The 18,088-nt window shown below is 44.2% G+C and overlaps 1 protein-coding gene across 2 annotated transcripts in view; it reads right to left on the reverse strand.

Annotated features, from left to right (window-relative positions):
* The window catches only part of LOC143001022 (nuclear factor of activated T-cells, cytoplasmic 1-like), a 59,754-nt gene that overhangs the window by 2,388 nt on the left and 39,278 nt on the right, over positions 1–18,088 (reverse strand). For both annotated transcript variants that reach the window (XM_076150565.1, XM_076150567.1), the window contains exon 9: positions 17,092–17,757. In XM_076150565.1, the coding sequence (XP_076006680.1) occupies positions 17,092–17,757 (666 nt within the window). The remainder of the gene's footprint in view (positions 1–17,091; positions 17,758–18,088) is intronic.

Genomic DNA, 18,088 nt, shown 5'->3' on the forward strand with positions numbered 1-18,088 from the left:
AGAGGCTCCTCGGCTTCAGGGCCCTCAGTGATAAAGACACGAGAGGGAGGGGGTGAGAGAGAGAGAGAGAGAGAGAGAGAGAGAGAGAGAGAGAGAGAGAGAGAGAGAGAGAGAGAGAGAGAGAGATTGGTAAAACCATTGTCGACTGCAAGGAGCTGAGACAGGAAGTCCACCCACCCACAAAGTCCAGCGATTTCTGTCAAACTCAGACTTTTATCTCTTTTATCGCTGCAGACTGTTTTGCCAACAGAAAAGCATCGGCGCTGATCAAGACAAATACACAACCTGATCAGTGCCACAACAAAGAGAAAACAAGGTGAAGCTCTTTTTAGTGCCCTGAGCCTCTCTATATTATACATGGGGATGATATGGATACCATTTCATTGAATTAATGATGATGATCTTGCCGAAAAACTGTCTAGTACCCGGTTTCGTTAAATGGAATAAATCGGGATCAGGATGAGGACGAACCACTTCTTATCTGCTCAAAAAAGATGGAAATAATCGATTGCAGACGTGGCCACAACCATATGGTGTAACAACATGGTGAGCTTAACATACGCATGCAAACACCCACCTACTCACATACACACACACACAGACAGAGACACAGGTTGCCTGGGACTCACCTCCCTAAACAGGAGGAACTCCCATTGGAAAAATTCCGCCTGAGCCAGGACTGCTGGCTGTTTTCAGCAGAATTCCGCTCCGAGCAAAACAGGCATTTACATGCTGTGGTTATTTTTAGTTCTGCCTTCGCAGGACATAAAGGAAGTGCAGGCACATGTAACAATTTAATAATCAAAATTTAGTGTTGCTGTTCTACAGCCGAGTTGAGAAAACAGCTCCAGGTGATTTTGGTGGGAAAGGAAAACCCAACAGCTTGGCGGCAAAGCCACAAGTGTACCCTTTATTTGTTTTGTAGAGGAAAAGCAGTGACTTCCTTTCTTCTTTTTAGTCAGAGTCCAAATTCTGACGTCTCCACACCCACACATTAACCAAGATGTTATTTCGTTGTGCTTGATTAACTGATAGTTTCCATTGTCATGCCCGGTGATTTCCCATTCTGAAGAGACTGGTTATAGCTAAAAAACAAAAGGTATGGCCCACTGGGGTTTTCATCTATGTAGTCTGTTGTCATTGTGAGAATCTAAGAAACAGGATGCGGCAAACGGTTAGACCTCAACACAACACCAAGCTGCTATTTATAGCTGTTAAAAGGGGAGCTACTGTACTATTTAGCTGCGACTTCTGGGAAATAAAGACAATTAAAGAACAGCTGAGGAAAACGGAATGACGGATAAACACATACACAGGTGAGAGCTCAGGCTTAGGTCATTAAGCACATCCAACATAAATGCAACGTTCAATGCACACAACAAAAACCTGTTAGATAAATGTAAATAACACATGAGATTAATCTTTGGGACACAAAGCTTGGTATTGGTGACGGACATGTTTGTTTGTTTTAGTTTAGATTTTCCACAAACTCATAGAAAATGTAGTTTAGTTATAGTTTTTGATCAACTTATTGATGGATAATTTAGATCAGGTGTTACAAGCATCCGTTTGGTCAGTTTATTGCGATCAAATTAGATTTTAGGAGCAACTATTTCCTCAAAACACGCGACTGGATAACCACAAAAATGCAGCAGGAGAGGAAGTTGTCAGATGTGTGACTAGTTGTAAAATGTTCAAATGCATACTTGATCTATGTCGGCTATTGTGAAACAGTGTGGATACATTATTATGAGATATATTCTGTATATAAGTGAACTCTAAGTTGCCAGGCTTCCCTCTTAACAGCATTGGACACATGTTCTTTTCTCAGTTGCATGTTTTAATAATGGAAAGCTGTAAATGGGAGGATACCCTCTTATGAATAAACAAAAACAGCGGAAAACTGAACTCAAAATATTCCCATACTGAAAAAAAAACTTGGGCTTGCAACTCTTACCCAAATAGAGTGACATCCTTTATTAGCTGCAGTGCCAGTGTAATCAGTGAAGCACAGTGCTGGACCTGTCAGGACTCAGGGCTGGGCTGCTGGGAGATCGATTTCCGGCAGGTGTGAGAGTATCACAGAAAATCTGACTGTGCTTTAGTATAAGGCCAATGTTAAACAGTGCAATAGACAGCTGGGCTCCTTTATGGAGGTATAGCGGTGCTGCTTGGCAGGGTGAGGAAGCCCGTGTCTCTATTGTGTGAGACTGCTGCTGGCTGAATGAGCGCTGGCCTCTTCTCCACAATCTGTCTATATCAACAGAGACGAGAAAGGATTCGCAGTGGAACCCTTCCAGTGTTCCCTCTGCCTCTATACAGCTTTATACAGTGCTCGTAGACAGCTTATGGCCATGAAAGTAAAACAATTTCACAAAGAAAGGAGGGCAACAACTGAATCCATGAGGCCAAAGACTGTGCTGAGACATACATGCTTCTGTACTTAACATCCAACTAGAGGATCAAATACTTTTGCCACAAGGCATCGTTGGGTCTGCAGCAGAAAATCTTAAAAAAACTAGTTTCGGATTTTGCTCAGTGGTGTAAACAAAGATGACAACAATCACGATCAATATTACGTCAACTACTTTGGTCACACACAAATGTTGGCGCTACACTTGAGGAGTATTGCATCCATCCAAGTGTCTACTTCTTGAACAGCTAATGCTTTGGATGAATGCAGTAAAAATGTGTCAAAAAACGTGCAAAGATTGTATGCACAGTTTACAACAAGTAAACCTGAGCCTATGTCCGTCTGATTAAAGTGGCAAGAAGTTGATAAAGGAAAGAGGAAGGAAAGTAGCATTGCTATTGCATTATATAATTATTGCATGTTAGCAGCTCAGAAAAGCTTAATAGTTTGGACAAAAATAGAAATGCATGAAAAAATGTCAGTAGCTGTGTTTAAATTGAACCTTATTCTTTATTTAAGCGATCCGACCTAAGATGTTCATGACATCATTTGGCCGCTCTGACCGTATGAGTTGAGCCTGAACCTGACCTGCACTGGGGATTTAGTTAGCATTGTTAGCAGAGAGCCCGGTGCACTGGGTTTCAATAACATGGGGCTTTCTCAGAGAGAAGAGGATGCCCTGCGGTCGGCTGAAATGCAGAGCCTCCAAGCCTGAGAGCTGTTTGGAGTTCCTGCTGTCGTAACCTGATCTCCCTCCGCCAAATCTGGGTTGACTGGCAATGACCTGGCAGAGAGTGACTTCACTTTCTCTCAGCTGACGATCCAAAACATGACCTCTGACCTGAGGAACTGTAACAAAGGCTTCCTTCCAGAGACTTCTGTTCTCACTTGGAGTCTCTTGATACCAAAGGAGAGCAGGGCACCTTCCTGAACCTCTGTCACTTTCACTGCACGAATAAACCACAGCAGTGTTTGGGTCAAGGACCTTCACACTGTAGCAAAGGGAAATATTTCCTATGCTTACACTTGTAACTCTCATAGCCTCACATCAGGTTTGTGAGAAAGTGGAGGTGGCTTCCTCCCATTGTCGTGCTCGGGCTCTCAGCAGCTTAGAGGAAGTGAGTATGAGTCATAGGGGCTCTTTCATATAAACAGATAGACGCCGGCATCAAATTTGTGCAGAAGCTTGCACACAGTCTAAGATGAAGTGCTGAAAACGTAGACCTAATCTGAACTTGTGAATTTATGTGAAATTGATTTGGTGGGGAAGCCAATCTAAAGCTCAAAGTTGCTGGAGAGATACAATTGAATTTCCTGGTACATATTACTTTTGTTTCCCCACTATATCAAATCTTCTCTCGGCCTCAGCAGAAACACTTAATGGACAATTTGCTGCCTCCCACGCGCGCCTGAAACGGCTGGATGGAGAGGCTTGGACAACGTCACTTATCTTATGCTGATAGCCAGCAGTGTCAAAAATAAAGAAGGGCCAAAGGTCAGAACACACACACACACATAAAAATGACAAAAAATACAAAAAGAGACAGGCTATAAGACAATGAAAGAAAGGCAGCGTATGCAATCATTATTCCCATAGATAAACACAAATGGAAAGAGACAAAGTGTTCCACTAATGCTTCATCATGATAAAGTGCTTCATAAATTCATCTGAGCCTTGCAGGTAGACAGCTTCTAATCCATCCCAGGGATCCCTTTGGGCCTAATGATGTGATGATATGTACAGACAGCATATTTCATCCCCACGGCTGCGCCAATGTGTGAAACCCTGGGCTTTCCCATGTGGAACCACTCAGTCTCCACAACTGTCAGTGGAGATAGGAGGGGGAAAAAAAGTAAAAGAGATAGAGCTTGGGGAGCGAGGATTTGTTTTAAAACGAAGCTGGGTTTACAAAGAGGACCCAAGCTCAGGTTTTACAACTCTGCTCCAGCAGCTGTGGCACCGCATCAGCACTTCTTTGCCATGAGCCGCAGCCAATCATCTCCTCGCGCCGCCAAGGTGAACAAAAACAACATGAAATACTTTCAGATTTAAAAGTAGAGCCATGGAAACGGAGAGTCAAGTTAGAAATAAGATTTGAGGATAAAAATAAAGAGAGAAAGGTGTGTCAGTGTCTCGCAAGGGCAGAGACAGGTCTTCAGACGATGTAGGCAAAACTTTATAGAGCACAGTGCCGTAAATGCAGGATAACACTAAGCTTTTGGAGTGTTTGCTTTACTGAACTCAGGAAGGATGTTCAACCACCTCTCTTAGTTCTAACCTATAGAGGCTCTAAATGTGTCAATGTACAAGGCCATGCAGAGTTCTTGAAATCAGCAGCAACAAATAAAACTTTTTCAAGATGCAGTTACTGCCTAAGAATGCCATGAGAGGAGTGACATGAAAAAGTAGTTCAAACATCTTCTGATGGAGGAGACAGACATCAGCATGGCCGCTGTTGTTTCAAGATGAGAGCTCCTCACTCAGCTGGATAAGAGAGCAGGAGCTGCTTTGAGAAATCACAATGACATGCTCTTTATGCTTCATGTGGCGCAGCAGAGCCTGTGAGACAAAGTGGAGCTTGGCTCTAATCTCCCCCTCTGAGTCTCTGATGTGCCTCACCTTTCAGAGGACGTACTTTATGGTCCTCTGTAGTCAGATGAATCTGACTGGTTGCCAAACAAAACGACCTGGCCCAAGAGATTTTAAGCGTATACCCAGTCCAGATTAAAATCACTTAGTCAGAGTCAGAGTCAAAGCCAAAAGAACTCATAGAAATGCGGTGATAAAACGACAGCTCCCCAAATTAGAAAAGCAAATCTAAAAACAACAACTTTTACTGAGAGCCTCACCGCTGCCGTGCTTGTTTTGGCCCCAGCAGTGCATAACCTTTGTCTTTGATCTTGCTTGGTGTGCTGTGCCTCTCCCTGTCTCACCTCACTCTGTCTCTCTTTGTGAGCCTACCACCTCCCTCTCCTCCTCCTCCTCTCATTTCCTCCCTGGCCCAGGAGGCTGCGGGTGTGATCGCTTGAGGCCGCTCTCAAGGGAGGATGAGGGGGAGGTGTTTACATGGTTAGAGCTGCTCTCCGGTGCCCTCACCGCAGATTTCTCTGAAACTAACCTGCGTTACGTGGTACAGGCGACATTACAGCACGTTCATTTTGCATTTTATTAGTCCCTCTGTTTCTATGCCACAATAGCATACGATTATCATGAACTGGTATAGTAAACACTAACTATTATAATTCAGTAAAAGCTTTTATATTTGATTTTGTCAGCATCCGGTGTCTCGTAGCTTTGTGTCCTATTTGCATAGAATATACGTAAAATGGCAAAATTAAGTATAGTTAATACTGCCAGCAGGCACTCTAAAAGTATTCAATTCGTATGTGTGGTGAAGAAAACAACATGCAGCACAAATAAAGCAACTCTACTGTGTACTGAACAGATTCAACCGACAGAAACGTTATCAGCACACAATCTGAGGCAGAGGATGTCACAGTCCTGCCCACATTCTATGATTGACAAGTAATTTCTAGCAAATGCACTGCAGAAATACCAGAGCCGACACCGGAATGATCAGTACGAGATGTAGAGCCAAAAATAGTTTGCAACAAGCAAGCTGAGTTATTCCAATGACATAGTCCACTCTGATTGTTTTGTATTGTTGCCGTATCGTATACAGTGTTTATCAAAACCAAACCTAAAAATACGGACCGGACGATTTTCTCAGATAAAGACTGTATACATCACCAGATTGTGAAAGATCAAAAAGCTCAGTTTCACATAAGACCTAGTGAAGCATTACCAAGCCAAGTCTGAAAATATACCAAAGTGAGTTTAACACACACACAGGTCTCTGTGATTGAGATATGAAAGGAGACAGATTAAAACTTTTGGTATGCCTCATTACCGGCAGGTTTATGGTAAAATAACTCAGCCATCTGATAAACGCGCCGTGATTGATTCAGAATTAGAAACGTATGCTCCCGCAGAGGCTGCTGCAGACGGCTCCAGATCTCACTGGTTCTGAAAATGGCACAGAGTGAAAAATATGAGCATATTGAAACAATCATACTTCAGTGAGTTGCAGCCGTCTGAGTGAGAATTTGGCTGTGCACCTGCGTATGACACGATTTATCACAGCATTTGTATTCTGCTTCTTTAAATCACCTGTTGCCTGTCAATTGTAATGTGGGATTTCAGAATATTTTTCTTTTATATATTTATATATAGCAAAATTGTGTTGTCCGTGTCCAAAAAGGCTTACCTCAGTGTAAGCTTTATTGTCCACTATCCATCACAGCAAGACAGATTACAGAGGCGCCTTCCTGTTTTAGTGTGTATGATCGTGTGTGTGTGTGTGTGTGTATACGTATGTAGGCACACTATGTCCTTCTGTTTTAACGTTTTGGCTCTACTCTCCGTCTGATATTCTTTAAATGAGGAATCCTTTAAAGATGCATGCGCTGGAGGACAATGACCTCTAGGCTAAGATTCTCTTATCAAAGTAAAGGCTCTGACTGCTTTGGACAGTTTTGGGCTGTCCGGGATGAGAGAATTGTCGCTAGTTTAGCACTATAATAAAATATAATATGAAACAGTGTCAGAAATTCTCACAGTATTAACCAGTTCACCATCAAAGGCTTTTCCCCCTGATTTTCATAGAGCTACAATTCCCGTGGCATTCCTAACATAATCTGACAGGATTCAAACATAATGTCTGGTAGTCTCACAGAGATTACAACCAAGATATTGTTAGACCCCTCTCACACAATTTGACATGCAAAGAACCTATGACAGTGCTGTTATTGCAGTTCACAGGATGTATTAGTCTAAGGAGCATCCTGTGCAGACTTGTCCTTTTTGCATGTTTCAGTGCTAGTCCTAGAGATGCATTTACTAGAATCCTGAAGGTAAGTCAAGCTGCAGCTCCAGCTGTGCAGAAGAACGTGGCTTCCCTCTCTTTACGCACGACTGCTGAGAGCAGCAACGAATATGCACCGACACTGCCTGTGATCTGATTAACACTCTGTCTGCTGACACTAAGAGCCGCCCTACAATTCTAAATCATCCACGCCTGCTGAGATCCTCAGGCAGCACCGAGGTCGCCTGAGGGCACAATGTGGACTTATTCACATAGACAAGTCTGGAGCCAGGAGGGGAGGCTTGCTTGGCAAAGGCTCTACTTATCTGCTTTCCAACACCCGCAGAGCCCGCTTTGATTTTCATAGAGGACAAACTTTCTTCCCCATGGAGACCGTATAGTTGTCTTGAAACTTGGGCCATCTCCACTTCTCGACAGGTGTTAGATAGTGGATAGTGTACAGACATTCACTGTCACCTGTAAATCATAGAATCACCTCTTTCTCTCCTGGCTGGTTCCATGGCTTACAGTTTTCAATGCCTGCCGGGGCTTTAGGGGGAACGTATCACCTAAATAAATACCTTAACAGAAACAACAGCCTGCTACTTCACTCTTTGACACAGTAAATCTCCCTGATCAAATTAAAAATGCATGTGACATTTTCATTCAGGGTGTTAATGGTCCGAGCTTTCCAACTCAGCACATAACATGTGGCTGATTTACCGTGTGAGCTAAACGACGTGTCCACCTACTCATACTTTAATGTCATTTACAAGTCATAAACACAATTACGAATTCAAAAACTTGACTCATTTGAAAAGCCGACATTAATGATTTGTATAGAAGCGGGAATATTTCAGTCCTAAAACTGAATCAGCAATCAATTAACGACCTGTTTGAACTATTGAATTACATTGAGTAGCTTTTCCTAAGTCAATCTCTTTAAGCCTTGCACAAAGTACATTTACATACACGTAAAATCTTCAAGCCTTTTCTGCTTGAGGCAATTCTTTTTTCAAATGTCATGTGAACATAAATCACCATAAATGAAGGTCTGTGCAATAGACCTGGATTATGAAAAGTTACATATATCCAGCAATTGTTAGAATGCAATCAATAACATGCATGTGTATTCCTTAATTGCAGAACAGAGAAAAAATATAATACAGTATTGTAAAGTATAAGTAGTAAAGTATAATATGCATGAAAAGATATAAAGGCTTGATGCAGCACTTGTGGAGAAAAGACTTCTGTTTGTCCGCAGGTTGTTTGGAGAAGAACTGAGCTCAGCTGAGTACAATACAGAGAGTCAAGGGACCTGTTGAGTTTTATAACTGCCATGGGTCATATGTCAACAGTAGGACACTTACAGTTCAGTGGTTATGATCATTCCCACCCCTGAAGTAAACCCATTCACCCACTGCTTGGTAAGTCTCTGCACTGCACGCCATCCCCACAGGGAGGGGGAAGAAAATATGATCTTTAAATGTGGCCGTGTTTATCTTTCTGAGACTTTTACTGTTGTGGATTTAGCAGCTTTAGCTCAGAAAGGAGGAGGTAGTGTCTGCCTGTGTGAAGAACAGGGGCAGTGCGAGGACCTGCCAGGGAAATTGACCAAAACTGCATGCTCCTTTCTTCCATCTCACATTTTCCTCCTTCTCTCAGTCTGCCTGTCTGCGTCTGTCTCTCCTTTATGTCTATGCGTGACCTGCTTCTCCACATGTTGGGTGAATATTCCTGGATTTGAGGTCATGATGACAATCTGCTGACCCCAAACTCTCCTCCTAATTCATTTCATGCCTTATAGCTGGCTCTCCATTTGAGGCCCGTGAGCCATGACAAAAGACATAATGCCAAAGGAAAGCAGAACAAATGGGGTCGCTATGAGTTGGGGAAAAGACTGGATGAGAATGGCCTGAGTATTATTTCAATTCATAACTTTTACAATTGACCTTTATGTTTAAATGCCTCTTTAGAATGATTTGTATATTGGAATGTGACAGTGAAACAGGGGGCAGCACTTTGTTTGTAGTTCTAATTCTGGTAAAAGCTACTACCCCGCACTATTTTGCGCTTTATATCAACATCTTTATTTCATTCTCTGCATGAAGATCGAGCTCTATCTGCATACATACCCATCCCCCTCTCGCACTCTCTCCTTACCACTATCTCTCCCTGCCTTTAATCTGCACATAGAGGAGACGGCAAACTCTGCCAAGATTTGCAAACCCCACGGCTTTCCCCATCCCTCCCTGCTGGAGCAGACTTCTCTGTTGACATCCGTCGCTACAGGATACTATTTCACTGAGCTAACAAATTTCAGATGGGGAGCTGTTATTAAGTGGTCTGGGATGGAGACCTGCTCCTGTTTACTGATGCCACAGGTATTTACATCCCCCAAGCTCTGACCAAAAACACTACAACTGCTTGGGGGAATGAGCGCAAAGTACATAAGTGTGGTCATTACTATGAACAGAAGATACCAAGTTCAATGATCTGTAACTCTGACTTGATGAAGTATTCTTGAGCAAGACGCTTAATCCATATAACCCCATAAGGGTGCTGGTCTGACCTGACCCTGTCCTCTGACCTGCCTGTTGAGAGGGAAAATGAAACCATTTTGTTTTGGCAATTTTAAGTGGTCTTGTTTGTTGCTTTGTTGTGTGCTGGGAGTCTATATGAGTTTTCCATGTGCTCATATCATTCTATGCCAGAAGGAATTATTCCAGAATCAAAGCAAATTTATGATTTCTGTCACTGGACCACATTTGTAGTGTCCGAAGCAACACAGGTTATCCCTACAGCGGAAAAGTGGAGTGTGGTCAAACCGATTTCAGGGTGATATTCATACTGATCAGCGATCACAGAATTCCAATGAAATGCCAATGAAAGCCCAGCCACAAACTGTTCTATTCACATATCGGGCCATGGCAGAATCAGAGCTTGTTGTTGAACCTTTATGGTGGGTTGTTGTTTCCACACAGTTCTTTCATGGTGTAAATATACGTAAACTCTACCTTTACACCTTGCATAATTAAGCAAATGATCAAAAGTTTAGATACCGATAAGCAGGTAACAACTGGGGGGATGAGACACAACCTGAAGAGAGCCGTGATCAGTGATCATCATGTCAGAGGAGTCAACCACATTGACATTAGTTCTATTATAATTCAGTAATGAGAGCATTTGGCATGAGGTGGTAGCTCCATGATCACAGATATACACAGGAAGATCCCAGCCAAGCCACAGGGCCCCTCTGAATCCTGCACCGCTGTGATCCGCGTGGCTCGGTGGCTTTTCAGCGCTTGTTTGCTAAACCTCAGAATGTGAGCCACATAAACCGAGCCTCTAAACGGCTGTGTCAGGAGAAACTATATGAGATGCATTACACATCGTGAACTAAAAGGAATATAACTTGAATGTACAGACAAAAATGTACATGGAGAAGCAGCTGTGGCTTTACTCGTGCTTTTCAAAATCATACATCACTGAAGATCATTCTGCTGTTCGGCTTCCATACAAATCAAAGTGTGACTACGCAAGCTGGAATAATAGTAGAAAGAAACAGATGAGATCAGTACAGTAGCAAATGCGCTTCATGCATTTCTGCCATTTGGGTAAGACAAATACAACACAAGTCTAATGCCGTCTAAATGCGTGCATGTATCAAACTGCAGACACAAAAGAAACCCAATTTGTTTAGATAATTTAGCTGCACTTTTTCAGCAGACGCATTCCTTCTCAGTGACTATGGATATTATGACGGAGGGACTGAAACCAGACCAGCTCCTCTGGCTCAGCCTGGTGCACCCACACACGCATAAAAGCCAGCGTGCTGTGGTAATGAATGGATTGAATTCTTACAGATTCATCTTGCTGCACTTATCAAAACTAATAATATTCCCAAAGGTTTTGCAAAGAGCTAAAAATCAAAGTGCTAATACTGTGACCCACTTGCCACTGTCATATGTAACCACTTAGATCCAATTATTTGCTAAACTGCAAGCAATCTTGGACAATAGACTTTGTAATTGAGTAGGTTTCATAATATGTGATTTAAAAAAAAGTTGATCACAACCAGGAATCTAAAGGCTCTCAAGTCCAGCCAATGGGACAGAGATAAAAGAGACGTAAGAGGAAACAGAGGGGGCTAAGGTAATCCAGAGGACTTCCACTCAACTGTAAAGGTTTTCCTCTACTACTACGAAAGACGCCATAGTATGTGGTACGTACTGGGTTCATTACTCCCACTGTAATGTCCAATATATCAGTCACATGTAGTTGCTGTACATGTCATTGCAATATGTGCTTCAACATACTTCTTTTATTACCCCTCTATAGGTGACCTTGTTTTTTACTGTGTTCTGCTATAGACAACAGACTTGAAATAGGACTTTAATAGGGTGACCCCCCCGCCCAGGCCAATCAAACACACAGGGATCCACTTCTATTGTCTCATGCTGTGTGAACTATGAATGCACAATGAGTGAAAACAGGCTGTTTTCAATCTTTTGAAGGTTCTGTTCTAATGGGTCAGCATTATCAGGCCTGACCTGGCAACAACCCTGGACTGCAACACATTAGCTGACTCCACACTTCAGTGGACTGCTTGTGCAACTGGACTCAATGTCCTGAATTCACACTCAAAAGTACAACTGTGGGACTGTGGACAGATTGACCCAGAATGAGAGACTCTTAATGGTGGCAAAGTAGGCGTGTGTTAGACCAGTAATTTACCACATCATTTCTATTTCATGTAATTTTTAAGATGACAATTAAACGCAGTAGGCCTAATAAATATGAAAATCTAAATTAAATAGATTGGTGTGTGTGTGTGTGTGTAATCTATCTGCACCCCTGTCAGTGGCACTAAGGGATGGGATGGATTAGGTTTGTGACCAGTGGGAAAATAGTTGACAGCTTGGAAAGACAGGACAGGAAGGGTCAGCACCGTTACCTGTTACCTTTTTTACCTAAAAAAACTATGGACAGACCTTCAGATGCATCAGTAGGAAGCAAACCTGCACGGCCTCAAAATCCACCAGGCCAGGAAATGCTTGGGGTAGGAGGAAGTACCGCAGGGCAAAGGATAGGAGGGGGAGCCGGGAATCCAGAACCTCCATCCGCCTCGGCCTCCTACTCCCAGCACAACCAAGACTATAGAGTTGACCCGCATGGCCCAAATCCATTAGGCCGGATGAAATGGAGATTGCATCATTGACATTGCTGCGGAGGTTCATACTTCGTGGGTGTGTGTAACCTGGTGTATCAGTGGGTTATTTCAAATCCAAACTCAAGAGTTATGGAGGGACTGATCAAAAGTGTAGCTCTCAACAAAGTTCAGGACCTATGACAAATTAAACTGGAAACAAATCTAGTTGACAACATCCAACAATAAGAGGTAAATGCCTTTCTCATTAGTTATTGTGAAGACTGGTCCTTGATGCACTACCATAAACATTATTTTTCACCCGACTATGTGAACAACTCTTAACAAATGTAGCGGTGTACAAGTTAAAAGCACCGCAAAGTACTTTGTAATGTCTGCTAATGTGTCGAGGGAACCACTTTGGCTTCATTTACTATGAAAAATTATTGTTTTTAATCCTGCTGAGAAGAAATTGAACTTAATATACTGGTGTTTGTCTTGGTGTTCCTTAAAGTGCTGCTGTTGATCCATAGCCTGGGCGGTCAATGACTCTCAAAGGCCAATCCTCAAGTACAGCCACCTATTAATTTTTCCTAGGACGATAAAACTTCCCCGCAATCCTAAACTTTTACTTATACCTCACCATGTGTAGGTCTGCCAGGAAAACAGGATTCCTAATATGAGAAGGCAGCAATAACAACAATAGTAAAAAATCCACATCCTCTTTGTAGTCATAAATAATAAAAAAGCCATCACCCTTCTTCTTGTACCTGTCAATATTACTATGTCTACAAGGAGACTCTGTTCTTGGCATTGCACTTAAACACAACCCTGCAGTTCCTTCTGCCTACTATTAGCTGAAGCTTGACCTGCTCCCAAAAGGCCAGAGGGTCAAAGGTGGATTGTTGTGAAAGCACCGGCTGCAGCTAAGAACTACCACTTGGTCTCCATATCTCACTGACAGTACTGAAACAGACACACATATGTATTGTCCAAACCTACAGGAGCAGCTCTACTTTAGTGAGTCCCATTAGACACTTCAACCTCCACTTTAATGAACCCCCCCCCCCCCCCCCCCCCACCACCGCCCCCTCCTGCCAAATCCTCTCCCTCCTCAACCAGTCGCCCGCCTCCACCCCCCGCCCAGAGCCAGCCTTGCGGCACACTCCAATGTTAGCGACTCAGCATGTTTTCAATGCGGTGCGGACGCGCTCTCAATCATCATTAGGGGTTTTTGCGGAGTCCTGGGGTTTGGGCAACTTGCCAGGATGTGTAAAAGTTTCCATTAGGAAAGCCTCGAGTTGCCTTCAGAAGCATCATTGGTGGATGGGGATCCTCAGGAAGGTTCGAGTACCTTTTTGTTGCTGGAGAGAGGGAAGGAGGGAAGGAGAACCAAAAACAATTCTGTTTTCAGTTTGAGAAAACAGGGTTTCAAATGCACAAACCTTGAGTCGAGGAGGAAGCAATCACAAGGGAAACTGCCCCGTAACACGCGGCAATCAGGGCACATGTGTCACGTGTCAGAAATCGGCGGAGGCTGCATGGTACGCTGTGTTTTTCTTATTTTGGTGAATAAAGGCCCTCTGTTTTCCGCAGAGCCAGCTGGTAGAAATCTGGACTCTGATTACAACTGGTTCATTTTCTGTGCGCTGTGTTCAGCTGCATTTCATGATATCACTAGTGGCAGCAGCAGCTAATGAGACAGGACACACAGCAGCAGCAGCCCCATAGGGCCAAACGCCTCACACAGCCAGCAGTATTGCCGTAGAGAAACTGTACACACAAACACATAGATTCACACTTTCACAGCAAAATGCCTAAAGATGTAATATAAAGCACAATGCAGGCTGTATTTGAAAATTAAAAAAAGAGATCAAAAGCTTTTTCATATTGACTCTATGCATGGTGAGTGTGTGATGCATTTTCGGACATGTGACAAAGCATGCATGCCAGCATTCGTTTTACAGTTTAATTAGAACGCCTGATGGCGTACGTAAATGCTGCAGCTGTGTGTTTTATATTGTTCTATTGTTATTTTTATTGTCATGTCATTTGACTGGTATTGTAGTCACTACCATGTGCCTTGTAAATGGTGCTGAATTAGAGATAGTGGGCTGTGAGTAAGTATGAACTGTCTGGAGAAACTTCTGTTTTATGTGATGCGTGTTTATGACAATGAGTCAACAAAGCCGATGTGGAGTTTTCCAGCAGCATAGCTGCCTTTTGTCCTCTTCACTCTCAACTCGTGCTTCAAGTCCCTGAAACCTTGTGAACAATTCCTTTGCTTGCAGGTGTGAGAAGTAAGACCGAAGCCGATGAACCGGAATGACACTGCTCCACCATAAATCTAACTGCTTCATATTCATCGTTCATCAGAGAACTAATTTAGCTACAGGATCCTTCCCACAAGCCGTAGAACAGACACCGCAAACATAATCTCTCACTACTGTAGTTAGTGAGCTTCTATCACAGCACGGGGAAAAGTTTAGTAGATTACAATGGAGACTGTGTATAGCAATCAGGGGGGTTTACATCCCAGATTCCCTCCATGCTAACCAAGCTCCTCGTGGTACAGTAGCTCACTGTTGATAAGTTGAGTGATTTCTCAGGGGCTGTGTAAAACCTGGGCCTGGCCAGAGAGACACATTTTCTCTGGTTGATGAGAGCCGGAGGCCTCAGCGCTTGAGCGTGGGAGGCGCTCCACTCTGGGGGAAGATCAAGTGCGCTCCCGCAGACTCCAAATCACCGGCCCCCAATTGCTGGGGAGGAACGCTACTCTACATGGCTGGCGTTAAATCACTGCTGCTGTGGTGAGGTCATCCGCTTGTCTTCTCTCTCTAATGGAGCGCTCAGCTCACTAACATACGCTGGTAATGCATGCGGATGGGGAGCAGGACGCCCTCTGAGCTGCCTTCCGATCTTATTTATTTTAGCTTAGGGCTCATTTGAGGGGTTTGGGATAGGGCCGGGCCCGGGAGCAGCAGATGCCTTTGGAGTATGCTGTTACCACCACACACTTACCAGGACTCCAGCATTTCACCACAGATACTTGAACAGACGTCAGGTGATGCAAAATGGCGAGATATTGAGGCTTTTGAAGAGGTTGCCTCACTGTCCTTGGTCAATCAATACACATTCCTGCGCGTCCCTAATGCAACTGTAATCACTGACTGCATACGTTGTAGAAAGATAGATCCCGCTAAAGTGACAGAGGATGGAGTAGTGGGAAGGGGAAACAAGGTTACGTGACTTCACCTGAGCACTACTATGGACATTTGGCACATCTTTATACTCTTCACTATATTACAGTGTAAAAGGAGCCCTTCACAGCTCCGCTGAAAACTGCAAAATAAAGCTAGAGTTTCAGGTTATACAGATTAAGTTAAACTCAGCCCTCTTTAACCTGCCACAACTATTTAAAACCGAAAGAATTTCATATTTGTAGGTCAGTGCTGCTCCATATTAAATTTCCAGAGGACCAAGTATTGGCGTAAACAAAGTTAGAGAAGAGAAGAGAAAAGAGAAGAAAAGAAAAGAAGGGAAGAGTTGGAAATCATTTTAAAGAGCTGATAACAGACAGACATACCCCTTGTCTCTGTATTGTCTGTTTATGAGGTGAGGACTAATGGGACTCATCAGGACTGACAGATATGCTGACAACTGCATTTCATCTCAATTACAGTTCCACAGCAAAACTCCCCTGGTCCCCTCATGCCTATCACCCCTCTACTCCCTGAGCTGTTGAGTGAGGCTAAGCCTGCACACACACACAAACACAAACATGGGCGCACAAACACCATATCAACTCTGAACAAAAGGTGCACAGGAGGAGAGCTTACTGATGCTCCCACCGACCCACTGATGTCTTCTATATATAAAGTAGATAATATAACAACATGTGGACACAGAGATAACAGGTTTGTGACCTGAGAGTGGGGGATAATTAAAATGTGAGGTGGATACACGGCACAATAGATTGTGGGTGAACCAACCCTATGGTCCCTCGGGTGTGACTAGTCTCATTTCCAAAGGGAGACCACTGACCCCACAGTCTCATGATGACGACAACCGCGTGGTGTAGGCTCCACGGGGAGAACACGGGAAAACAAAGCCTCTGGCTTCTGCCTCCCAGCATCCCTCCCAGAAAGAGGAGGAGGGGGCGGGGGGGTCGCTTGGCTCAGGAAACCCCTACCCATTGTTTTGCTTCCTTCATTAGTCCTTGTATCAACAGTTTGGTTTGCTACGCGTGTGCCACTGTTTTTGTTCTGCTGCACCCCGACTGACCTCAGTGCTGTGATGTTTTGACAGATTGTTTCAAAATCCCATCAAGGCAATTTACTGTTTTAAAGCAAAGCAGCCACTTGGACAACACAAGCCGGACCGCACGTTACACCAAAAGCAAATAAATCTGCTGGGGTCTAAAATTAAACAAATCTGACGTAAATCAGCTGCCAGAATTTTGTCAGGAAATACTGAGAGGTGCAGCAGGGTGCGGTGGTGTGTGGTGGCATGCAGATAAGCAAAAGGTGTTAAATAAATGCGATGTGCTATGTAAACAGAACTTTTGGCATGCATAGAGAGCTCATAAAGAGAGGTTTTCATAAAGAAAAAGAACATGCTGCTGTGAATTATTATCTGATGGAAAAGGGAAGACAGCAACTCACCATCATCCAGGTACATCTGGTCCAGTTCCTGGGGCTCCTGTTTGACGGTGATGGCCTGGGAGGGGGGGCTGGCATCCTCACAGAGCAGGGTGGGCGAGTTCCCTCTAGTATGGGCCGAGCTGGTTGCTGTCTGGACCTGACTGGGGCTGTAGGACTGCATGAAGGGACTCTCTGCAGCACCTCCTGGAGTGGAGGGGTGAGACACTGGGGAGGACGAGGGGCTGCTGTTGGCATAGATGGGATGGTAGCCAAGGGGTCCCGGGCTGTTGAGGTGAATGGGGCTGCCTTGAGAATGGAGCATACCCATGGAGGAGCTGTGGTCTGGAGAAGCTGGGTGGGCGAGGTTGAGGTGGCCTGGGTTCTCCTGCATAGTGGGAACTATGGGACCTGGTGGTGCTGCATGGGTGGGACTGTTGGGGAGGCAATTGTTATATGCCAACGGGGACAAGTCATGCAGGGTGGGGCTGGAATTGGGGGATGGCGATGGCACGGTAGCGTGGTGAGGTGGGCAGGCAGGGTAAACCCCAACCAGGCAGGCATCAGGATCCGCTACAGGCATGATGGGAGTGAGCCTGGGCTGACTGTAGTAGGGCTTAGAATGCATGGGCAGCCTAGCGGTCCCCAGAGAGTCGTATTCATCATTGGGCTCTGTCTTTATTATCGCCACTGGTGAAAAAACAAAAAAAAAGGAAAAGAAGGAGAGGGAAAGGAGGAGAAATTAAAAACGTGCAGGAGCTCCACGTGGCACAGTGAGTAGATGAGCGAGGGTAAATTAAGCAGTGAGCAGGCACAACTGTGGTGACGGTACCCTTCAGAATCCAAACAAACAGCCACCAGTGGATATGGGCTCTGTGTCAATTTGGCTGAGCCCTCTAACACAGCAACCCCCACCACCATCCACCCGCCACCCCTTTTTACCACACCAAGAAAAAAGCCAAAGAATAGAGGGGGAAGAAAAATGGATGAGTCATCAGTGTGGAAAGCCACAGCTGGCTCT

This window comes from Genypterus blacodes, unplaced genomic scaffold, assembly GCF_046128005.1.
Source record: "Genypterus blacodes isolate CSIRO-AG114 ecotype Tasmania unplaced genomic scaffold, CSIRO-AGI_Gbla_v1 ptg000052l_1, whole genome shotgun sequence".
In the NCBI taxonomy this organism is placed as follows: Eukaryota; Metazoa; Chordata; class Actinopteri; order Ophidiiformes; family Ophidiidae; genus Genypterus; species Genypterus blacodes.